The following is an 18107-nucleotide window of genomic DNA, read 5'->3' on the forward strand; positions in this document are numbered from 1 at the left end:
AGTTTCCATAATTGCCAACATCTGCCTTTCCATAAATCTGTTAAATTGCACTGAAGCAGAATTAGATTTCTCTGTCATAAGTAAAGCAATTACATGGAAGTCTGTAGGCTATCTGGCTCTACGTTCATCTGTAAAATCCTTTTAGTTTTGAACTACAAAGCTACAGTACTATCCCATTCTGCTTTGTAATCATGTTTTCTATGATACCGTATGTTGTGCATATTCCTATTGTACACTGACAACTGTACATTTTTTTGTATAAAATAAATGTGGTTATTTACTCCCAGCTTAAGATAAAAGTGAAAATCCATTTTTAGTATTTGCCAATTTCATCCTCAGTTTTCTAATTTAATACAACTTGAGATCAATTCAATACTGGTAAATCAGCTGCGTTATAAGTATGATCCAATTACTTTTTAACTTGTTTCTGCCCCCCTAATCTGCAATGTAGAATTGATTTTTCTCTTTTTAAGAATGTTATCTGTTTGATAAAATGGGCTACACACAGTAGTTTGTTCTTCCAAACCAGAGCATTACATAACAATCAATATTTTAATCTGTAGATCTGGTATACGTGTGATAGTTTTAATACAGGTTTAGCTTTGGTCATGTAGAAAAAGTACGGATGAAATCTTAACTCCGAAAATATTAGAAACAGGATGTGGCATATCGGCTAAAGCGTAGAGCGAGGTGAAAAGAGCTGAAATATATTTAATAGCTTTTCAAGTGAAAGACCCCAACAGCGTTGTTTGAATATCACAATGACGGGTTGCCAGCAATATACCTGATTTGTTTTGCTTCCTTTAGGTGCCCATTATAAATTCTGAGCATTGATGTGCAAAACTTTCTAGTTTGCTAAAGTATTTTATTTAAAAAAAAAAAAAAAATTTTGTTGTTGCCCAAAATCAATTCTTGGCAGACCAGTTTGCAGAACTTTTCCGGGCTAAAAGTTTCTCAGTAATTACCCATTTGCACCATTAATTTGCCGTTTCACCACTGAATCGTTGTTGCATTTCTCAAGTGATTGGTGGGCAAGCATTTTCTCCTGGTCTCATTAACTGAAATGTTTAGCAAATTGGGTGAAAGCTTTGGACATTTCTAATTCTGCGTTTAAAATAGTTCTGAATACCATTTAACATGGGGACCATTTTTTTTTCCCAACTGAATCTTTGTATTGGGCATTTGTATTGGGCATCAAGGAAGAGATATACAGAAATATAACATTGGTGGGTGGGCAGGGGAGTGGGGGGGTGGTTGGGTACATGAAAGAAAAGGGGAAGGGGAGAGGGAGGAAAAGCACTTTTGTGTAGCATCAATTTCTTAGTACTTTACAAAGACATAATATAATTTGGTTTGCGGGAGAGTTCTGGGGCAGCCTCTTCGCACATTATAGGGTCCATCTCTGGGGGACCCGGGATAGTGGAGAGAATCATATAAGATTGCATAACATAACATATGGGAAGGGACCGGGTGAGGTGGTCGGATTGTCCCCGAGCCATGGTGTAAGGTTGGTAAACACTGTATATGTATATGTGTGTGTATATGTATATATTACGAATGCATGTGCACACATATCAAGGTAAAAGTGTTAAAGATCTGGGGCAAAAATATTACTCCAGGTGTACAGTATCAAAGAAAAAAAATTGTATTTGTTTCAAATGAATATTACTCTTAGATGCATGTGGGGCCTATTACTGGAGGGCAGTCAAGGGGATCGTTATTATTGTACTGCAGCTAACAGGGAGATAAAGTCAAGGTTTCACCGTTGTGGTGGCTGGAATTGAAGCAACAAAGTTATCCTTATAGGCAGTGTTCGACAAATCACCCAAAAATCTACTCGCCCAACCAAAAAATCTACTCGCCACCTAGTCCCGCCCCCAACCCCGCCCCTAGTCCCGCCCCCAACCCTAGTCCCGCCCCCAACCCCGCTTTAAAATAAAATATATAAATAAAATACATTTAATAAATTCCTAGTCAGAACAACATTCATTTTTGACATAAATGTATTTATTGTATTACATTATACTACAATTAGGCCTTGTTACGTGTGTGTGTGAGTAAATTTCAGATCTAGAAATAAAAGCCAGATGTGAATGACTAGTTTCCTGAACCTCTTAACCAGTGTCTGGACGCCCCCGCTTCACAATATCTAAAGCAGTAATCCCGCCTGGGATCTTACCTGATCCGCAGTCCCTCAATGTCCAGGTACCTCATTCCCGCAATGTTACACATTGGAGGGGATGTGTTCCCTACCTGTCTTCTGGGTTAGGGGGGATTCCGATATCTTCCGTGTGAAGCTTGAGTCAGATCTGGAAGACAGCAATATAGGTTATTTCGGTGTAGTATAGGGCAAGTAAGATATATAGGGTAAATAAGCGATCCAGAGTGTGGGGGGGTTAGAGAATAGAGGGAGAGAGAGAGTGGGGGGGAGAGAGAGAGAGTGTGTGGGGGGGGAGAGAGAGAGAGTGTGTGGGGGGGAGAGAGAGAGAGTGTGGGGGGGGGAGAGAGAGAGAGTGTGGGGGGGGGAGAGAGAGAGTGTGGGGGGGGAGAGAGAGAGTGTGGGGGGAGAGAGAGTGGGGGGGGGAGAAAGAGAGAGTGGGGGGAGAGAGGAGAGAGAGAGAGAGAGAGAGAGAGAGAGAGAGTGGTGGCAGAGAGAGAGAGAGTGGTGGCAGAGAGAGAGAGAGTGGGGGGGGAGAGAGAGAGAGAGAGTGGGGGGGGGAGAGAGAGTGGGGGGGAGAGAGAGAGAGAGTGGGGGGAGAGAGAGAGAGTGGGGGAGAGAGAGAGAGAGAGTGGGGGGGGAGAGAGAGAGTGGGGGGAGAGAGAGAGAGTGGGGGAGAGAGAGAGAGAGTGGGGGAGAGAGAGAGAGAGTGGGGGGGAGAGAGAGTGGGGGGAGAGAGAGAGAGAGTGTGTGGGGGGGAGAGAGAGAGAGTGTGTGGGGGGGAGAGAGAGAGAGTGTGGGGGGGAGAGAGAGAGAGTGTGGGGGGAGAGAGAGAGTGGGGGGAGAAAGAGAGAGTGGGGGGAGAAAGAGAGAGTGGGGGCAGAGAGAAGAGAGAGAGAGTGGGGGCAGAGAGAGAGAGAGAGAGTGGGGGCAGAGAGAGAGAGAGAGAGTGTGGGGGGAGAGAGAGAGTGGGGGGAGAAAGAGAGAGTGGGTGCAGAGAGAAGAGAGAGAGAGTGGGGGCAGAGAGAGAGAGAGAGTGGGGGCAGAGAGAGAGAGAGAGAGAGTGGGGGGGGGAGAGAGAGAGTGGGGGGGGGAGAGAGAGAGTGGGGGGGGGAGAGAGAGAGAGAGAGAGTGGGGGGAGAGAGAGAGAGAGAGTGGGGGGAGAGAGAGAGAGTGGGGGGAGAGAGAGAGAGAGAGTGGGGGGAGAGAGAGAGAGAGAGTGGGGGGAGAGAGAGAGTGGGGGGAGAGAGAGAGAGAGAGTGGGGGGAGAGAGAGAGTGGGGGGAGAGAGAGAGAGAGAGTGGGGGGAGAGAGAGAGAGAGTGGGGGGAGAGAGAGAGAGAGAGTGGGGGGAGAGAGAGAGAGAGAGTGGGGGGAGAGAGAGAGAGAGAGTGGGGGGAGAGAGAGAGAGAGAGTGGGGGGAGAGAGAGAGAGAGTGGGGGGAGAGAGAGAGAGAGTGGGGGGAGAGAGAGAGAGAGAGTGGGGGGAGAGAGAGAGAGAGTGGGGGGAGAGAGAGAGAGAGTGGGGGGAGAGAGAGAGAGTGGGGGGAGAGAGAGAGAGTGGGGGAGAGAGAGAGAGGGTGTGGGGGGGAGAGAGAGAGGGTGTGGGGGGGAGAGAGAGAGGGTGTGGGGGGGAGAGAGAGAGGGTGTGGGGGGGAGAGAGAGAGGGTGTGGGGGGGAGAGAGAGAGGGTGTGGGGGGGAGAGAGAGAGGGTGTGGGGGGGAGAGAGAGGGTGTGGGGGGGGAGAGAGAGGGTGTGGGGGGGAGAGAGAGGGTGTGGGGGGGAGAGAGAGGGTGTGGGGGGGAGAGAGAGGGTGTGGGGGAGAGAGAGTGTGGGGGAAAGAGAGAGTGTGGGGGAAAGAGAGACAGAGGGGAGAAACGGTGGGTGACACACAGAGGGTGGGTGATACACAGAGAGGGTGACTGACTGACTGGGGTGGGGTGACTGACTGGGGGGGGTGACTGACTGGGGGGGGGGTGACTGACTGGGGGGGGGGGTGACTGACTGGGGGGGGGGGTGACTGACTGGGGGGGTGGTGACTGACTGGGGGGGTGGTGACTGATTGGGGGGGTGGTGACTGATTGGGGGGGTGGTGACTGATTGGGGGGGTACCTCTGGTGTCACACACATACACATGCTCCCATACACACATACACTTGCTCCCATACACATGCTCCCATACACATACACTTGCTCGCATACACATACATACACATACACATGCTCGCATACACTTGCTCCCATACACATACACACATACACATGCTCCCATACACATGCTCCCATACACATACACACATACACATGCTCCCATACACATACACATGCTCCCATACACATACACACATACACTTGCTCACATATACTTGCTCCCATACACTTGCTCCCATACACTTGCTCCCATACACTTGCTCCCATACACTTGCTCACACACACACACACGGGGGGGGGGGGGGGAAGGAAAGGCCACGACCAGCACCACCACCACGCTCCTCCCCCACCCACCCCCCGCTCGTGGGGGGGGGGGGGGCAGGCCGACACCCCCCCCCCCCCCCCATACCTCACGCGGGCATATTGGAAGCTTTGGGGAGGCAGGGTGGGTGGGAGGCACGTGGCGAGGTATCCCCCAGGGGACAGTCAGCCCCGCAGTGGCCGCTACTACCCTGCTCCCCTCGCCGGCATGTCTTCACAGTGCGCGGCCAAGCAGCTTTGCAGACTGCTTCTTCCCCCAGCCCGCGGCGGCATGAAGCTAGCTGGCGGGGAGGCGGCAGGGTAGGTGGGAGTCACGTGGTTAGGGCCGAGTCTGCAAGCAGTGGGGACCTCCCGCCTGGGGCAGCGATCGGTGGATCGAGGGGGAAGGGGACAGGAGAAGGGGACAGGCGGAGGGGAAGGGGACAGGAGCAGGGGACAGGCGGAGGGGAAGGGGACAGGAGGAAGGGAAGGGGACAAGAGCAGGGGACAGGAGGAGGGGAAGGGGACAGGAACAGGGGACAGGAGGAGGGGAAGGGGACAGAAGCAGGGGAATGGAGGAGGGGCAGGGGACGGGGACAGGAGAGCTGCCGCGGTGGGGAGTAGGGAGCCATGTAGAGACCAGGGGGATCGCAGGGAAGGAGCAGAGGGGCCGCAGCATGGCGTGTACTTACTCTTGATGTCCGGGCAGAAAGAATGGCTGCTCGTTGGGGGCGGGCTCATATAGAGCCTGGCCGCGCGCCAAACAGCAGTCAGGTAGGGAGTTTTTTTTTTTTTTTTTTTTTTTTTTTTTAAGCGCGAGCAGGGAAATTTCAGCGCGAACGGGGGAAATTTAAAAAAAAAACACGTGTGCTGCTTGGGCCAATGTTTACTCGCCTGGGGGTTAAATCCACCCGCCCCGGGCGAGTAAATGTATAGGATTGTCGAACACTGCTTATAGGAAACATGGTCCAAAGTAGCAAATTCACATGCATCGCTCTGTAATCATCCAGCAGCCTTTTCTAGTTCTGAGAAGTAATGATTAGAAATAATATTGTGGAGGCTACTTAAAAGTGGTCAATAAAAACATACTGGATATATACGCACACACATATATATATATATACAGTGTATACATATACTGTATTCATGGTACTCATTTCACAATATTTGGAAAATTAATAACCATTATTAAGAAAGCACATATCCAAATACGTTAACTAATATTTTTTTTTTAAACAAATACAGGCATACCCCGCATTAACATACACAATGGGACCGAAGCATGTATGTAAAGTGAAAATGTACTTAAAGTGAAGCACTACCTTCTTCCTACTTATCGATGCATGAACTGTACGGCAATCGTATTATACGTGCATAACTGATGTAAATAACACATGTGTAAAGGCTCTATAGTCTCCCCGCTTGCCCACAGCTTCGGTACAGGTAGGGAGCCGGTATTGCTGTTCAGGACATGCTGACAGGCGCATGCGTGAGCTGCCATTTTCCTATTGAGCGATATGTACTTACTCGCGAGTGTACTTAAATTGAGTGTCCTTAAACCGGGGTATGCCTGTACACTTTTTGTTAACATGTACAAAGATATTGCAATTGCACTGTTTAGTAAACATGGGGATGATAATTTTGCCCCCTATGTAAATCTGCAAAGTGAAAAGTTAGATTTGAAAGTCATTTTTGTTTGGTGGGAAGAAACCATCATTTCCAAAAGTTACAGCAGGAACACGTTAATACGTGTTTGAGAGTCTAAAATTGACTTATGAGGCATGTAATGAATCAGATTATGCTCGGAGGTTGATTTAATGTGTTCTATTACAATATTATCTGTGTCAATGAAAGAGGATGTTATTGTTACTTTATATTTGGATACGAAAGAAGTCATTTCTTCGTCTCTCTAAGAACGCTGGGGAATGACAGAGGCTCAGGAAGGAAGATGATGAAAACAGGGTTTAATCAGAGCAGAGACAAGTAATCCGAGGTCATTCACAGGCAGGCAGCACTGTACATATTACCGCGCTCCTCCCTACAGAAGTTTGCTGCTGGTAAAAAGATAGGCCTTACATATAGAACAACGAACGATTCCTGCGCTCCTACCAATTAGGCTAAAATATCATAGTGATCTCATGAGTAAGGGTTATTTAGTTAAACCCTTTGGCCAAAGTGTTATAACATCAAGGCATAATCGAATTTGCAGGTACCTATAATGAATATATGTAATTATTGTCCCGTGGACTAGTGACAAATGTGAGAAAGCCCTGAAGGGGTTAAATAAAGCATATGCTTTTGTGAGCAGTGCAATTAAAAGCTGGCCAAAGGCAGTACCATAGTTACCTTACTATAGAGGTAAACTGCGGGTGCACGTTTCTTTCTTTCTGTCAGCCTTATACATTCACCTACTGCACATCACTTGGAGGGTGATGTGCAGACTAACACTGAAGTGTAATATACCTGTACTAATTGGAAGGCAGCAGTATAACTTAATGGGTTAGGCAAAGGCAAAGTCCAGAAGAGATCCAAGGTCATAACAGAGAAGCAGGCAGCAAATACGTAATTGAGAGGCAGATGGGACCGGGGCGTGGAATGTTCAGGAACTGCAACACTCCTTCTGTTGCAACTCTTTTCTGAACTTAAATAGGTCTCAAGGCAAGAAGTGGGTGAGTCCTAGGTCGCAATACCTCTGGGAGTTGTAGTTTTCCTAAGGTCTCCAGTGTGGTGGACATTAGTAGTACTGCATCATGAGGAAAGAACTAGATGCTTGACAGGTGCTGATGACCAGGTCTGACCATCTCAGAGTTGATGGTGCAACAGCCCACACCTTTGTTTAAAGCAAGCACAATGGGGCATAGTCTATGTATACATATGTACCTCCCCCCCCCACCCCCGACCCCCCTAAGGGAGATGTGGTGCTTACATGTTGTTCACAGGAGGTGTGAGTCTCCCATAACAAGGCAGGTCCAGGTACTGACAGACATCACACCATCTGCATGTGCCCGAGTCAGTGCCCTCCCCAGGCATGACACTCCAACTGCCGGTAGGCCTGCACCTGGACATGGTAACTTTGTAGCTATCCAGGCTGCACTGCAGGCTAGGCCCTGTGCAGGAGTATAACCCCAACACTGCCTGTTCCTATCAGGACTTATAGTGTTGATGCCAGTGGACAGGCTATAGCCAAGGGCACTAGGCTACCCATAGATTATAAATTGCTTAAGACAGTGACCTCCATCCTATTGTCCCTGTTTGACATAACATATATGTACTCTGTCGTCATCCAATGTTATTGTCCTCCCTCCCACATTGTACTGCGCTCCAGAAAATGTTGGTGCCATACACATAAAATATAATATTAATAATTACACAGTTTGCTTCTTTATGTGGTGCAGGAGTTGCATTCATTTGCAGAGGTGCAAATTGTATAATTCAACAAATTTGAGTTTCTGACACTGATCTGTTAGACAACGAGGTTAAACAAATGAAAGGGAAAATGGCGGTACTTACTAAGACCAAGTTTGACACACCCCATTATAGCGCTACGCTGGGATCATCTTTCTATAAGTTCTCCATCAAGCCATATCGCTCACCAACTCAAGCAGAGCAATTCTGAGTTGACACAAAAGTTTACAACATGAAATGGACGATCTCAGCATCAATTCGATGTCATAATAACAACAATGTACAATCATTTATACATATCCCACATGATGTATAATTACGTGTTATTGTTTTTTCATGCAATTAAAAGTATTACAACATGCAAATCTAATTTCCTCAGGGGCTAAACCCAAAATGTACTTGGAGGGCTACCTATCCGTGGTACATACAGAGCAAGTCTCCCTGTCATAATGTTGCCAGCATCTGAAATACAATAGCTCCTGTGTCTTGTTGCAGTGTACTCACTGTGTGTGCGTGTGTGTGTTGTGTGTGTGTGTATATCAATTATATATATATATATATATATATATATATATATATATATACAGTATATGTACAGGTATCAGTACCGTAATTGTAACATCGCCGGAAGAAGAGATCAGTGTATCTCGAAAGCTCGCACAAATAAAAGCATTTCGTTAGCCACAGAACGGTATCATCTATTTATTTTTAAATTTTTTTGATTTTATATATATATATATATATATATATATATATATATGTGTATATATATATATATATATATATGTGTATATATATATGTATATGTGTATATACAGTGGTTGACAAATCACCAAAAAATCTACTCGCCACCTAGTACCAAACGTGTGCTGCTTGGCCCAATATTTACTGGCCCGGGGGTTAAATCCACTCGCCCGGGGCGAGCAAATGTATAGGTTTGTCGAACACGGTGTATATATATATATATATATGTGTGTATATATGTATATATGTATGTATATATGTATATGGAGAAAATACTTGCGCTCTATTGGATAGGACTGTGTATATCATGTGAAGTGCATAGCAAGTAAGTGCAATTATTTCTAGACTTAATCTGGCAAAGTGACACACAATAAGTGATCCAAGTGAATCCCCCAATTCAATGTCTGCGAAAATGATTGATCACAAGGTGAACAGACGTGATAAGTAAAAATACTAGTGCCACCCCAATGTAGGTAAATTTAAATAAAATAAAAAAACAAATTAGTGCATGGTGTAAGTTCACTCCTTGTCTGCTGCGTCGCAGCGTAGTCGTCTCCGCAACAGAAATATAAAGGAAAGGGGGAAAAAGAGAGTGTAGTAAATATAAAAAATCCTTTGTATTCACAATGTGGAAGTAAAGCATGTCCAAAAATGCTCATTTAAAAGCACATTCAACAATGACACTCAGCATGTCCGGCGCATAGCCAGAACGCCACTTACGCCTCTCCATTGTGAGTAGTAGTGTCTGTGTTTGATACGGGTGTTTGGTACTCTCCTGATGGTTGTCACGTTGGATGTACCTGCACAGAGCAGCTGATCTGGTCGTTTGCTGCAGAGCGGTGGCGTTCTGGCTATGCGACAGACATAGTGTTGCCAGGTGGCATCTCCAAAAAAACTGGACACAATGATGATAGGTGCGACGTTCTGGAGACACACACCCCGCCTCCCACAGCTCCATGCTGTTTCCTCCTCCCCTTGTCCCCACCCCAAGGCTCTTGACATCTCCTCCTGATTGCCTGCTGCTGGGTAAATGCAGCCAATCGGGATGGAAGAAGCAACAGCCCTACTCTCTCCCCACTTAGGGAAATCCCGCGGACCCCCAAGTCAGTCAGGTCACTATGTCCAGAGATGTAATACCGTAATGTCCAGTATTACCTCATTTTTTAATGGACAGTGTCCAAATACTGGACAATCCGGTTCGATACTGGACAGACAGGTTGAGTGTCATTGTCGAATGTGCTTTTAAATGAGCATTGTTGTACTGTACATGCGTTACTTAACCTGCCACATTGTGAATACAAATAATTTTTTATATTTACTACACGGACTGGCTGTGCGCTCTCTAGCCACCCCCCCCTCCCCTCTTTCCATATATATATATATATATATATATATATATATATATATATATATATATATATATATATATATATACATATATATATATATATATATATATATATATATATACACACACAATATGTTTCAACACATGACATTTAGGCCTCTGCTGCCAGAGGTGCCAGGAATGTATTGAAAGCAATGCGCTACAGAGAAAGGTTGAACAATTCCCTTGAGGTTTTATTTGTATGTAACATTAGGCTTCTAGCAAGTTTTTCATTACTCGAAGTACATTACAGTACATTAAAATAATCCTTTGCTAACAGTCCAGATTTTTTTGTTTTTTGTTTTTTTTTAAGGTGCACGAACCAACTCATTGGTCAGGTCACTGATTCAATGAAAGATGAACCTTGAAAAAATGTAATATAATCTGTAACAAACATAAGAGCAGGAATTGATCAAACCCAGAATCTTATATGTATATAACTGCTCAGATGCAGCTGCACATGCACTAAATATTTTTTATGCTCATCTTGTAAAACTCAACCAACTTGAGGCATCACTCGCCATCAGACTTAGGAGTAATTAATAACAGGCCAAGTCACTTAAAGATGACATCACAAAACACAGCCTAAAGTTCACTTAGACACTCAGAATATTTAGTTCTGTGTTGCAACCAAAACAGTCAAATTCACCTTTTGCTCACTCACCATAAGCAGACTGCTAACGTCACTTACCTTACATCTCACTATAGGATTGCATGGATATTTCAGTAGAAGCATGTCGAAGTGTTTGCTGCTGGGTTCATGTAAAATAAATGATCATTGCTGTGTCTAACGTCCTACGTTCTTCCTCTTCTTTTCATAGACATAGACGAATGTGCCTTAAGAACACACACCTGTTGGAATGATTCGGCGTGCGTGAACCTGGAAGGCGGTTTTGATTGCCTTTGTCCTTCCGGGCCGTCCTGCACCGGCGACTGTCCTCATGAAGGGGGACTAAAGCGAAATGGGCAGGTGTGGACTCTCAAAGAAGACAGGTGCTCTGTATGTTCATGCAAGGTCAGTTATACGAGTACTCTGGGATACCGGGGTGACCTCACATTCATATTGACTACACCATGTTAAACCCAGTGATCCGTTTGATGGATAGCGCTGCTTTTTATTCATGAACACGGAGTACCACTAATTTTGTGTTGGCAAAACCCTACACTTCAGAATGGATATACTTGGAGATCTCTCCCTCTCTTTACTTAGGGCATACATATTGTATAAAACTGTCTGTACTGAGGCTGAAACAACTTTCCTTTATTGTTAAAAAAACATCCCTTCACAGCCATGAAGGACAATGTAGGAGCACCATATGCAGAGATATTACTTGTTTTTGCCAGTGCCCAGTCTAAATGTCGCTTCCATTGAAATATGGTGCTTTCTATTATAGAGAAAAGATATTGTAAGTTTACAGACAGTATGTACTGTATACTGGAGTGGTGGAGGAGTTGAATGGAAGCTACCAAGGATGGACCACTGGATAAAACATATTTGCCTATACACACACAGTTCTCTGCAATGACAAACAGTTGAGTACACTTGAAATACTGTAGAGTTCCAAGTGGCATGTACCAGTCTCGACCTAATAATTTTCAAAGCAGTTCTGCTTTTAAACATTTGAGTACTTAAGAGGTCGTCTATGCATTGCAGAGCAATTGATGGCTGACCCTCAAGCAATGAAAAGTTTAATGCTAGAAGTAGTATTGTAAGAATACTCTTTGCTAAATTGCTTTCCTGTAGACTGATTTGCCTGAACATATCTACAGTAATTGTAAAAGTACAGTCCACTTGAAGAAAATAGAAGTGATATTTTATTGCATGTCCCCAGACCTATTCAGCATTTGTAAATGTGTTCAATTTAAATATTAAAGGTCATTAAATCTATTTAAAATCAGAAGTATACTGATAAGTCATTTCTGAAATGGAGTTCACCTGGACGGGGTTAGCAGGCTTGAATCATTTTTTTGATCAAAAGATGCAGCTAAATGGCTCTGCTATTGTTAGACTTAGGATCAAAATGTAGAATTTCACTGTAATAAATTTAAAGGCAATTTGGGAGGTCGCAATGCATTAGTGTATTTATTTTCCACTAGCTGATATACCCACTGGGGATTTAATTTTGCCGCTCCCCCCCTTAACAGCTGCGTTCACCCCCTCCCCCCCCCCCGCTTTCACCTTTCCGATTTCCCCCCCCCCCTTTCACAGCTCACCCTCCCCTTCACTGCTCCAATTTCCCCCCCTTGGTGACTGGGTGGGTGGGAGACAGTGACTGGGTGTGGGAGGCCGTGACATTGGGAGGCGGTGGGTGGGTGGGAGATAGGCGGTGGGTGGGTGTTAGGTAGTGACTGGGTTAGGCAGTGACTGGGCGGGAGGCAGTGACTGGGTTGGTGGGAGGGTGGCAGTAACTTTAGGGTGGCAGTGATTTTAGGGAGGCAGTGACTTTGGGAGGGAGGCAGTGACTTTGGGAGGGAGGAAGTGACTTTGGGGGGGAGGCAGTGACTTTGGAGGCAGTGACTAGGCAGTGACTGGGTTAGGTAGTGACTGGGTGGGTGGGAGGCAGTGACTGGGTTAGGCAGTGACTGGGTGGGTGGGAGCAGTGACCTTGGTAGGCAGTGAGTGGGTGGTTGGAGGGAGGCAGTGACCTTAGGGAGGCAGTGGGAGGTGGGAGGCAGCAGTGACTTGGCATTGACTGGATGGGTGGGAGGCAGTGACTTGTCAGTGACTGGGTGGGTGGTAGGGAGGCAGTGGGTGGGAGAGAGGCTGTGACTGGGTGGGAGGCGGTGTGTGGGAGGGGCAGGGACTGTGTGGGAGGGAGGCAGGGACTGTGTGGGTGGGAGGGAGGCAGGCAGTGACTGGGTGGTAGGGAAGCAGTGGGTGGGTGGGTGATTTTGAGAGGCAGTGACTGGGTGGGTGAGGGAGGAGCGCAGGACTTGTGCATTTGTTTTCCACTTCTTACAACCGGTGGATTGTCGATTTACCTCCTTTTGTGTTCACAGTGCTACATAACATACATCATTTAGACATTTATTTACTGCTCTTTAAAAAACGAAGACACCCAAATGACTTCAAAAGCAAAGAATGGGGTTATGTCACATTAAACAATGCCAAAGACCAAATATATTGTTTGTGCTGCAAGGCATACTATAATATAATCACAGCAAAATCTCCTCTCTCTGCCACCTACGCGACTTCTCCCGTTCTGCACCCTCTCTCTACAATTTCCTGCCATGCACCATCACACACTCCCCTAGCTTCCAGAATTTTAAAAGCTCCTTTTACAGAAAGTCCCCTCTTTAAGTATGTATGTATGCATGTGTTTATTTATATAGCGCCATTAATGTACATAGCGCTTCACAGTAGTAATACACGTGACAAACATGTAAATAACAAATAATATAAATAACAGATCATGGGAATAAGTGCTTTAGACATTAAAGTAACATTTAGGAAAAGGAGTCCCTGCTCTGAAGAGCTTACAATCTAATTGGTAGGTGGAACATACAGATACAGTAGGAGGGCATACTGGTAAGTACATCTGCAGGGGGCCAAGCTTTATGTATCAGATGTATAGTGTTAGCCGCGGAGCTACTCATATGCTTCGTTAAGCAGGGGTGTTTTAAGGTGGGTCTTAATGGTGGATAGAGTGAGTGCTAGTTAGGTATGGAGGAATGGGAAGGGCTTTCCAGAGGTGTAAAAACATATCAGCATTCTAACATCCCTTAATCCTATTGATTTCAAACAACTATGGAATCTCTTACTTTTATTGGTATATGTAATTGTTTCAAGGCTGTTATTTAGTAACAACACACATTCATTCTGTCAGAAGTTTCTGGCTCCCACTCAATAGCAGGAAAATATCCTCTATGTGCTGGTATCATGCTAGTACATGTTGTGTGTGCATGAGAGAACTGTACACAAAACAGTGCTAAAAAGCTCCATGAAAAGGTTTACATGTGAAGGCGCCACATTGGCTCCATCATCATTCCCTGAACCAGTAGAAAAATAAATACTTGTCAATACCAAAATAGTTATTTGTTAAGATAAAGGTAAGTAGTTCCAGCGATAACAATTTTAAGGGGTTGTCCAAACTGAGAGTACCAGTGCTTTACTAACAATGTTAAAATCCTCCACATATGCGGTACTGGTGTACAGGCTAATCTAGTGTGCAAAGTAAATTATCCCAATGAATGTCTGTAATATTTTCAAAAAGTCTGAGGCATTTCTTTAAGAATGATTTTGTACTGGTTGATGGTAGCCATCTACATAAATAGACAGTGCTTGAAAGGTGGAATTAGTGCCAGAACCCATAGGGCATACGGGAGGCTTTAAAAGATCTCAGTGTATTTCTGGCAGATGGTAGAATAGGAGAATCAGGGGAAATTTCGTAATAAGGAAATACTTGATTTTATTAGAAATAACTCCCTAATGGCGTGTCTTTAAAATTAAGTAATCAATTTGCTTTTTAAAGGACTCTGTGGGGTCGCCAAATAGTACTCCAGAGTATTTATTATTAGAAAGCTACAACAGTCCTTTTGCCGCATACAGTACTGTATTTGCTACCAAGTATTACAGTATAGCCTCACCCTTGTCAGCAGGTTTGATGACTATTGAGGGATCCTCAGTAAGGCTCTTAATAACTCGTTTTAACCTCTTTACTCAAATTTCAGTATGTCACAAGCGGACCAATCTAAGCGCACAATGTCTTTAGTTGCCGGATTACTAAATGTTTTCACAGCCTGATTATTTTAGGGAGAACAAAATCTACTTTTAGGTCTGCAATTATTTACGTCTACTAACTGAGGCATCCTCACCAGTCTGTCCTTCAGATGCCAAATTCTATGTTTCCACCTTGGGGGTGGCAGACTTAGGGGTAATGTGAGGAAGTACTGTAGTTCTTCACAGAAAGGGTGGTGGGTATGTGGAATAGACTCCCAGCAGAGGTGGTAGAGACTAGTAGAGCAAAGGAGTTCATAAATGCTTGGGTTAGACAGACGGCTATACCAAATATGACAGAAAGCCAAGGACCAAGCAGAATGTACAATTTGTAGGCGGGCAAAGTGGTTCTTCTCTGTCGTCAAGTTTCTATGTCATGGGGTTCTCGAGAGGGTGATGCGTTACGTTGCCTGACGTGTCTGTTTCCTCAAAGGCTTTGCGCCAAAGGTTCCTAAGCCCCACCCCCCCTCCCCCTCCGGAAAGAATCAATATCAAGGGCAAAACATTTCCTTATACAGCATGAAACCAGGACCCTTATTAAGTATTGATACCTCTTGTGTCAAAGTCCGGGATGCGAGATTAACTGTTTTAATTTGTTTATAAAATGTTTTACCTGTTTAACAATTGGACTGCAACACATTGCTGAGCAATTGATAAAATGTTTTGCCAGGAAGTAATGCACGGAGAGTTACCTCTCGTTTTCAAGAATGTCCTGGGCACAGAGTTATGATGACAAATACAGCACACAGCACTTCCACTGCAGCAAGGGATTCTGGGAAATGACATGCAAATGAGCTCACAGTGCTACCTTTTATCTCAAGCTCCTATTACAGAGCTTTAAAAGCTGTGTTTAAAGCAGCATACATTGGCTTAAGGGTTGCTCTGTAATACAGTGCTGTGTGCTGGGTGATAATGGTGAAAGACAGGGTTACAGACTTGTCTAAGACATGCAAATGAACATACAGGAATATTTACAGTTGCTATATGCTTTACTGTGGAGGGTTTTTGTCACTTTTTTTACCCACCATAATCTTAATAAGTGTGGTGAATACCTACTCTTAATCTCAAACCAGCAGAGCCAGCAACCAACCTCACACTGATGATACCCATCAAGGTTGAAACATGTCTGTGAGTGGGTTTGCTGGCTTTGCATCTTACCCCAGCCTTTGCTTAAAAGCTGTGTTTAAAGCAGCATACAGTGGCTTAAGGGTTGCTCTGTAATAGGATCTTGAGATAAAAGGTGGCACTGTGTGCTCATTTGCATGTCATTTCCCAGAATCCCTTGCTGCATTGGAAGTGCTGTGTGCTGGGTGATAATGGTGAAAGACAGGGTTGCAGACCTGTCTAAGAAATGCAAATGAACATACAGGAATATTTACAGTTGCTATATGCTTTACTGTGGAGGGTTTTTGTTACTTTTTTTACCCACCATAACCTTAAAGCTGCAGTTCAGGCAATATCCTGCATGTGTGTTTTTTTTAATAAATCAGTTCTTTAGTAAGAAAAAATACTTTTAGCATTTTCTGTTTTTAAAAAAAACAACTTTGAAAGACCAATTTTCTTGTATTCTATTTTAACAACCATTTACTAAGGCACTGCCCCTTCATGTCCTGTCACAAGCCCTGGCGCAACCCTTTGTGAGCCCTGCCCTCCCTCTTGCACATGTCAGTGCAGGAGTGCTCATGAATATTCATGAGCTTCCACTGAGTGACAGAAACAGAGGAAATATATTCCCCATATTTAAAGATGTCGCCAAACTTTGCCGATCAATAGACGGAGAACGAATTGACCAGCAGCTATGCAGTTCTTTAGGTAAGTAGAGATTGCCCACATGAAACTATTGAAGTAAAAAAAGGAACTATACATTTAAAAAAAAAAAAAAAGCCTGAACTGCAGCTTTAATAAGTGTGGGCAATACCAACTCTTAATCTCAAACCAGCAGAGCCAGCAACCAACCTCACACTGATGATACCCATCAAGGTTGAAACATGTCTGTGAGGGGCTTTACTGGCTATGCATCTTACCCCAGCCTTTGCTTGAAAGCTGTGTTTAAAGCAGCATACATTGGTTTAAGGGTTGCTCTGTAATATGAGTTTGAGATAAAAGGTGGCACTGTGTGCTCATTTACATGTCATTTCCCAGAATCCCTTGCTGCAGTGGAAGTGCTGTGTGCTGGGTGATAATGGTGAAAGAAATGCAAATGAACATATAGGAATATTTGCTATATATATATATATATATATATATATATATGCTGGGTTTTGGGGTTAGAGCTTGCTGGTATTGTGTGTCTGTTCATTTCAATGTTATAGTGGTATCGTCTCTTTAATGCAGAACTGTACAGTAACATAGTTCCCAGTGAAACTAACTGGAAAAGACAAAGAAACATTATTCATAATCAATTCATGAACTTTAAACCAAATTAAAAACATTCCGTTTTCGCAATACATTAACATGAATAATTCATTGACATTTCCATCATAATGCATGATGCAGTGTGCATAGAGCAAAATGGCTCTGTGCGCCTCGCACAGAACTGTGGGATCTCAGATATCGGAAAGTATCCTCCTATGTCTATGACAAAGCTCCGCAGGGGTTATTTTGAGAGAGAACTGGATCAGCGCCTCCTGAAGGGACCTACTTAGTCAGCCACACTTATTAACTGAAGCACTAGTTTTAAACCCTCCGCTGCCAGAGACCTGCAACGCATGGCAACAGGTTCAATCGAGCTTTTCTACACATCAATGTATGCCTGCAGTGTTACTCAATTCGCATGCTTATGCTAAGGGGGCGATACTCTCCTTGCTCGCCCCCCTCTTTTTTTTTTTAATATATATATATGTGGGAATATCCATGGATGCCCTGGTTCCCGAGATCTGTACCAGGGAAGGGGCTGCAGGTTACTTCCTGGTATTTAAATCCCGTGGTCCACTAGGATTTTGAAGGGCATTTTGTTGTCCATGCAGGAGGTCCCCCGGAGGTGAAATGAATGCGGTTCAGCTCCGGAGACCCGCTGGTGGAACTGCTCCTTTAAATACCCACCGTAGACTTGGGACGGATGTTTTCCATTTGCCAAATAATCTTGCCCATCTCGCAAATTAGAACTATGTTTTTCTCCAGTTAAAGCACTAGGCCGAGCTGATCACCTTTTTTTTTATGCCACTTTAAGAGACCTCTTCTTGCCCTTTTCAGGTTTTTTTTTTTTTTTTAATCCAAGGCTCTGTTCAGTTTATACACTTTTAACGTTT

At 44.5% G+C, this 18107-nt stretch overlaps 1 protein-coding gene across 6 annotated transcripts in view; it reads left to right on the forward strand.

Moving 5' to 3' along the window:
• Window positions 1-18107, forward strand: part of NELL1 (neural EGFL like 1) — a 515249-nt gene that overhangs the window by 478970 nt on the left and 18172 nt on the right. For all 6 annotated transcript variants that reach the window (XM_075567201.1, XM_075567205.1, XM_075567202.1 and 3 more), the window contains one exon: window positions 10964-11157. In XM_075567201.1, coding sequence (XP_075423316.1) covers window positions 10964-11157 — 194 coding nt within the window. The remainder of the gene's footprint in view (window positions 1-10963; window positions 11158-18107) is intronic.

This window comes from Ascaphus truei, chromosome 12 (genome assembly GCF_040206685.1).
Source record: "Ascaphus truei isolate aAscTru1 chromosome 12, aAscTru1.hap1, whole genome shotgun sequence".
Classification (NCBI taxonomy): Eukaryota; Metazoa; Chordata; class Amphibia; order Anura; family Ascaphidae; genus Ascaphus; species Ascaphus truei.